Here is an 8,129-nt window from a genome sequence, read left to right on the forward strand (position 1 = left end):
CTTATATAAAGCCTGTTACCGTATTGTCGAATAATGTTATCATGTAATATAAATAAAATGAAGATTTAACAATTTATTATATGCAGTTTTCATAAATGAAATTGTACTGTAATATCCAAATTTATAATATATTATACTTCAAATATACAATTTTAATTATTTATAAACAATTATAATTATTTATTATTTTATTATAAATTATACTCTCACATTTTTGAATTATCATCTATTGGTCATGTTTCTTCAAAGTAATTTCAAGTTTTACTAGATGGCAGATATAACTCAATGAGTAAATATAATTTAAATACAATCAAACTTTTTTATTTATTTATTATTAAATTAAACTAAAAATTAAAAATTGTTGAATAATCATTCAATTTAATATAATATAATTAGTTTTAATTTTTTTATATTTTTAATATTTGTAAAAAGAATTTCCTATTAATATTAATCGATAAGAATATGAAGAAATTAATAATATAATATAATTTTTTTTTTTCAACAAAGAAGTCAAATAAATAAATTATTTTCAATGATTGCTTAATATCGGTTGTAGTATATGAATCAGCTGTAGACAAAGAAGATTTGCGCCATGTACAGTTGTGCAGTTTCTCTTATTTAGTCAGAAAAACATTGATAAATATATAAATTTTTAACGCGATTTTTCTAATTTTGTCAATAATACATTTATCATGTTTGAAAATATAATTCTCTTCGCTATTTAAGAATAGAAAATATTATCCTAGTGAAATCTAATATGACCGAAGTGCAGATTGGATACTTTTAGAATATTAAAGATCTCACGCTGAGTTCTAAATTATTTTTATACATTTACTTTTAGAATTATGTTTCTTCTCTCAAAGTGGAGCTCTAAAAGCTGAACCTTAAAGCTTTTATATGCATATACAGGTAATATAATATTCTCGATTGTCTCTGGGTTTGATTTTCTATTTTAAGATAAATAAGAATACAATACATTGTGTTAATACATTTTTATTAGTTTTATAAATTCCATAATAATATCACAAAATGATAATAAAGAAACCGAATGTCTCTCGAATCTATGTACTATTATTTGTATTTATTCTTTTCTTGAGATATAATGTATTCGTAACATACATAAAAATATCTCTCTCTCTCTCTCTCTCTCTCTCTCTCTCTCAGCATATAAAAATTCTTATCAATTAAAATAATATATAGTCTAAATTAATGTAATTCGACTTTAATGGAAATAACATAATATTACATGACAGTATATTTTGCGAATAAAGGTCTCCGACAGTTTGCTCAACAATCCTGATGCGTAATTCCGCATGGCAGCTTGTAAGATTGCGTAATTTCGCTATAATGTATTCTATGGGTACGTCGAATTTGCACCGGCCGGACAAAACAACGTACGTGTAAGGTTCATCAACCTTCACCCAGCGACACACTCTCGCCGGCTGGGACTTGGTCATGGATGCGATCGATAACAGGGCGTTTCGTCGACGTTTCGAGAAACTCACGCTCCAGGCTGCACACACACCTGCGTGCACCCCGGGGCTCGAAAACGCCCATCTAGCCCTCGTGGAAAAGGTATATCTACTTGCAGTATTGTCGTGCCACAAGTGTCACAGGGCAGATCGTTGCAAACCAGCTACTCACTCGACCGGTTGGCGACCGGAATTCAAAATTTTGAGATCCAAGCCATCGGTGGCCCGACCCGGCTGCAACATCATCCTCGACATGACTGCCGAGTTCAAGGTCGCGCAATACCAGCGAAGTAACTAAAATTAGTCCAGCGGGCAGGTTACCTAAACCGCGGTTGGAGAAGCACCGCGGACAAGAGTTCGTTATTTATGTAGCGAGTTGATGAAGGTAAACCGCAGTGCCGCGACAAGTAGAAAACTTTATAGCAAGAGTTTCGAGGGAGAGAATATTGCGACGCAGCGTCTCTTTACCTTTCCCTCTCGGCAGATCGAAGTTCTGCGCGGCACGATTAGGGTGGGGCAATTTTTGTTCTATGTTGCGTAATAGCTGTTCACCCTTGCACGAAGACGCATTATCCTGGCTGTGCAGTGAAGTCTAAACAACTTATTATGTTTAATATAGATGAGGATGCGAGGGAAATTGTCTAACTTTACACAAAGCTATTATTTATTCTGCCACATTGTAAACTGTATATTTTGCTGAAAAGAAACTTAACTATACGATTATTATAGCATAAGGCTGCTATAATTTACACTAAGATATTAATATCAGTCGCAAGAATTATAATGTAGAATTTTTTTATAACTTGGAACGAAGAGTAGTGGTTATATTAATCTTTACTGTGTAATTCCTGTTTTTTTTTTTGCTGACAATACAATCGTGGAAAGGGAAATAATGGATGAAATGTGTAATCGATGCGTTTATTTTGCTGGGTCGGAGACAGCGAACATTTGCGCACTTTCTATACGTTATATCTATAACTCACTTCGTGCATCTATCGATTAGCTGCTGCAGCTGAACCTCGAATGTTCTGGAACACGATGGAAACACCTAAATTGCAATATCTGCGTTTTATAACGATTTGTTGAAATATCTGATAATCTTCTTTCTTTTTTACTAAAATCTTTTCAAAACAAACAGCTACATATTATTATTAATTGCTAATGTAAGTTATTCGAATCTAAAAAAATATGTCTAGAACATTAATCTTAAAAAAATCTAAAATAATAAAAAGCATTCAAAGAGAAGATTATAGGAGTATAAGAAATACGCAAAATTAGACAGTATAATATATCGTTAGACATTAAAAGATTTGCCAGCAAGCACAAAATCACGTATCTTTCGTTAAACTTCTATTCTGTAATTCGACTCTAACGAGATCGTTATGTGGTTGTTATGTTGCTTTTATCGTGTACAAAACTTGCGTAACGATATCGTTATTGTCATTACAAGTTATAAAATAGGGGTCTTTGGGATCTATTTTGTAACTCTTAACGACTATAACTGTAACGTTATGGTATCATTTCGCAGCTTTTTTATCATGTATAAAATCAACGATACTATAATATATACTATATACGCTACAGTTACAGTCGAGTAAGAGTTAAGAGTTACAGAATAGGCCCTTTAGTTTGTAATTTCTCACTTAACAATATAACTGTAATATAACACACGTGTTATATTGTTGAACGAGAAATTTATAATTAACCATACGTTAATTATAATTAACCATACGTATTACATGTAACTTTGTTGGGCTAATATATAGAATGTATATACATTTGAAATTTAATGTATTCTATATACTTTGTATTTATTGTTTGAATTATTTGCAGAGCTATATCACCTCCGGAGAATCACACAATCAGAACGTAAAACCACATAAAAACCACAGGTTTCTCAGTCGTATCGCTCGTTCTAAATTTACTTGCGAGAAAAACGTGATGAATGAATTTAAACTATTCGAAATATATACATCAAATTACACGAAATTTCTCAACTGTAAATGTATTAATTTTTAATTAATCTTTGTCTTGAAAACGATTTATAATAAAAATAATTTCTTAAGATTAGAAAAAGCATGCTCTCAATTTAACTATAGTTTGGATTTCCTAACAAGTCGATTTGTTTCAGTGATCTATCAAAAACGGAAAAGAAGATACATCGATGAGAAGATGTACTAATTGAGAGTATTTTTGTTAGTAATGTTCACTAACTGTATACCATTTTCGTTCCGACAAGATTGGTAAAAAGAGAAACATGTCGTTGAGAAAGTTCCCACAGATCATCGCCGTTCCCATTTAATGCAACATAGTTGGCAACCGTCTACCTTCGCATTTCATTACACCGTTCTGAATGACACCTGAATGTAACGAGGTATCGCACAGCACATTGTGCATATTTCTATGAAGTATACAAGTAGTTCCGTTCACCCTTCCATTCGAGCCTAATCCGCTAGCCGTTGTTAACGGCCGACAAAAAGACGATCTCGCAGGGAGAGAGATAAGTATCTGACGCGCGCACGACCCTCATATATTTCTGAATAAAATTGCATTAATTGCGTCTACTTAAAAAGGAGCGTCCTTTGTGATACGTTCGGGTCGGGCTAACGAGCGATATGAAAAGGAAATCGATAGAGCGGTACATGATACACCGAAAGAGGAACGAACGTAATATTATGCAACCCGATTGTAACCTCGCTATTATGCGCCGTTGCCCGACGGTCGCGCATCGTCGAAGCCGTGCAATCTCTAATGCAAATGTAAAGATTCATTTATCTTCTTCTTTTTTTCTCTTCCATAATTACGCGTCTTCTAGGCGAAGATCTCTGCGACCTACATTTGCCAAACATAATGAGGCGAGTGTTATATATTGGCATTATGTTACGTAATATTTGCGTCTCCGAGTGTCGCCGGCGATTTCGTGTCTGCGTCGAAATTGCTCATTCTCACGCTATCGGCTGTGCCATGCGTGAATCAACCCGGTTGTTGTGCGTTTGCAAATATAATACGCGTTGCCGGCCGGGTCCCGACCGCGCCTCGAAATCTCATAAAAATAGCTGTCGTTCGCCTTAAGAGCTGATAAAAAAAACTACGTCGGAACGGCAGCAAGGTCACTTGGAGCTGCTGCGCAGTACGGAAATCCCACCACGAACGCTTTCTGGCCGAAGAAACTACGTTTCAATATTTGGTGTAGTACACACATATACGCGCGCGCAGTTTCGTAATGTTGGGTCACGCCGCATGGCGTCCCTCTTTCCTTCCCTACAAAATTAATGTTAACAAAATATTCTCGAAAACAATCTTCTAATCTGTCAACAACAAGTCTCTCTCTCTCTCTCTCTCTCTCTCTCTCTCTTTCTCTCTTTCTCTCTCTCTTCTTTGTTAGCGATAACAAAATCCTCATTATTGTACGTTATAGAATACGAATTTTACACACTAGAACGCGGTCTCCGCGTATTAACATAAATCAATCATTTTGCGAATATAATTCCTTCCGGAGTAATAATTCGGACGAAGTTTGTCCCAAGGTTATTTCACGCAAATTATGTCTTCGTAGTAATTTTGCTACGCAATAGGTTCTATGATCGTTTTTTAATTTGGTCCTCCCGCAGATTTTGTCGTCAAAATACAAAACAAATCGACGCGTATCATACAGCCGCACGAAGCAGCTGAAAAGGCAACGCTACATTATACAAGCGGTATTATATCACATACCGGTTGACCGTGCTAATGGTGCGGGGGTGAACAGGGGAAACGGCGGCGTTCTCCTGTGTGGGTTGGATGATATGGTGGGGCCTCTTCGACTGAGCTGAGCGAACGTGCCAGAAATCCCGTCGTCCCTGCCGGCCGGGGACCGATCAATACTTGGCATTTGCGAATTTCTCTCTTGTAACGTGAAAAAAATGCATTGGACGACGCATCAATCGACAGATTTCGTCACGACGATATTGATTATTGCGATCCCGGATGGGACCAAGTATCGCTAAGACCTGAAACAATCGGTCATAAGGAATTGCGCATTATGTGACGCGGAGTAAGGACGCGGTGATCTCGAAGCTTCCTCCGTTTTGCGGCGACGCGGCGCGTACCTATATAAACCGGCCGGCCGGCCAGCCGCGGCGCATTCGTAAACAAACCCTGGTTCAGTTCGGACGCTGCGAACACCCGAAGACCCCTTTCATCCTCCATCATCAGTGTAATACACTTCGGCTTCTTACTTCGTCGAGACCGCCGGCACGGGAAAATGTAGGCGAGCGGGCACTACGTGCGGAGCGCGACAGTTTACCGTAGGTATATCCCGATTTCGGGTTTTTTCTTTTTATTTCATGAAACTTCAATACGATTATTTAATCCATTGATTTAACTAGATTTAGTGCATTATATTTTATCACGGTAGTTTTATTACAATAAGAATGAATGTGTAGAGAAGAAGAAAATAATTCATTTTGCTATATAAATAATGCAAGTTGAAAAGTAATAATATCAAGGAAGATGAGCATACAAAACTGTGACGCTTAAGGCTTTGATGTTTCTTCTTTTTAATTGGCAGTCTCTAAATTTTAGTTATGCACACATATAAATTATATTATTTATCATAAAACTTGGTTTCTTTCATTAAAATAATTTTAATTGAAGAAATGGAAAGGAGAAAATTATTTTGCTATATTAATACAATTGGAAAGCAGTAATATCAAGGAAGAGAGAATGTACTAAACTGTGACTGCTTAATACTTTGGTATTTCTTCTTTTTAATTGACAACCTCTAAATCCCAGTTATACACACATAAATTATATTATTTGTTATTAAACTTGATTTCTTTTATTAAGATAATTGTAAGATAATTGTTCAGATTTTTTTGTCTCTTGGAGATCTATTATTTCTCTTGTCGAATTAATATCGGAAAGAGACAAAAAGAGAGAATCAGTTTCAATTAAATTGAAACTAAAATTAACTCTCTTGATAAAGATAATTTTGATATATTAGAGATTGAAAACAAACAAAATGTAATTTGTTTGTAATTGATATCAAACGATGTAACGAAATATATTTATATTATACATAAAAAATTATCTTCGTGAAATAAATATTAGAAAATTATTAGATGTGGCACAATTTTGTTATACAAAATTGTTTTACATTATTAGAATTGAGAAAGTAAAAGAATGAAGTGAATGTCGGAATGAAAGTTTCGAATAATAAATTCTTCAGTTGGTGGTAGTGGTTGTAGTAGTAGTAGTAGTAGCAGTTGTTTCGACGGGAACCGGCTTGGCAGCTGGTATTCCCGTTTGAACAACGCTGATGACTCTTTCCGTGCCAGCCGGCGTCATGTTCTGAAAATGTAAAATAAACGTTGGTCACGTTATTCGATAAATGAATTATAAAGCTATGTGTTTGTGTTTTTTAGTGTACCCTACGGGGTCGGTGCTTGAACAATCCGTACACGACGATAATAGCTGTGATTAGAATTTGAAATTCCTTCACGCTTTGAACAAATATGAGAAGAGAACTTCGAGATATAGGTAAGCGCATAAGATGTCTAGACACGATAATATATTATACATTAAGATAATAGAATTATGTCTATGGACGATGAATTAAAAGAGTTAAAAATACGTTAAGGTCAAAGTGTGAGGCATATAACGTGAATAATAAATGCTTTGAACTATTCTTAGTCGATAGTGAAAAATAAATCTTTAACCCCGATAACATAAAATTAATTTTTACACGTCATAGAATTATCACAATAGAATTACAAAATTTTGATGAAGTTGTTTAAAATAATTCTACGTTCTAATGTATTTACAATCATATTCATTTTAATGATACTTGACAGCATCTAAAATATAAGAAAGATGATATATAAATTCCTATAAATAGGAAAAAAAAGAGATCGATATTTTATCAATAGTGATAAATCGATCGATATCGATCGATATTGATAAATGATCAATTTTATGATCAATAAATTTTAATCAATATAATAAATTAAAACTGTATTACGTGTCTGATGAGGAACACTCGATTATCGACTAATTGTGTCATCGATTTTAACAGAATTCTATTTCTGAAACTCACTGAAAATGCAATTGCTTTTAAATCAGAGGGATTAAGTATCGAGATGAGAGCACTATTTAACGTGTCATCATCATTTTCTCACGATAATTTGTTATTCGCTCTTGCATTGGTATCGCCGAGTTTCAGGAACGTCCTTTAAAATCGACACACGCTGATCTGATATCGCGAATGTGCCTCGTCCACGCATAAAGACTACATTTTGAATTCTGTACATTAACAAGACATATTCTGTTTTGTAGTTTAGAACAGACTCATAGTGTTTGATCCAAAACCGTCGACACCATCTGCCTCCTCTAGTACTGCACACTGAGGCGCAGCATTGGGAACGTCGGAATTGAAAAGCAAAAGTCAAATATGTAACGTAAGCTGCACCAGTTATATCAAAGACGAGAGAAGGGAAAAAGAGCGAGAGAAAGGGATAGAGAGAGAGAGAGAGAGAGAGAGAGAGAGAGAGAGAGAGAGAGGAGGAGGAGGAGAGAGAGAGGTACGTCGTCGTCGTAGTAGACGACGAGAGAGGAGGTAGGTAGGTAGTAGTACGTAGAGTAGTTCGTTCGGTTCGGTACGTACGTACGGTAACGGTT

At 35.3% G+C, this 8,129-nt stretch overlaps 1 protein-coding gene across 1 annotated transcript in view; it reads right to left on the reverse strand.

Annotated features, from left to right (window-relative positions):
* Nucleotides 1-6,203: 6,203 nt before the first annotated feature.
* Nucleotides 6,204-8,129, reverse strand: part of LOC105626309 (protein lethal(2)essential for life-like) — an 8,715-nt gene continuing 6,789 nt past the window's right edge. The window contains exon 3 of the mRNA XM_012207610.1: nt 6,204-6,803. Coding sequence (XP_012063000.1) covers nt 6,678-6,803 — 126 coding nt within the window. The 3' untranslated portion in view covers nt 6,204-6,677. The remainder of the gene's footprint in view (nt 6,804-8,129) is intronic.

This window comes from Atta cephalotes (assembly GCF_000143395.1).
Source record: "Atta cephalotes unplaced genomic scaffold scaffold00005, whole genome shotgun sequence".
Classification (NCBI taxonomy): Eukaryota; Metazoa; Arthropoda; class Insecta; order Hymenoptera; family Formicidae; genus Atta; species Atta cephalotes.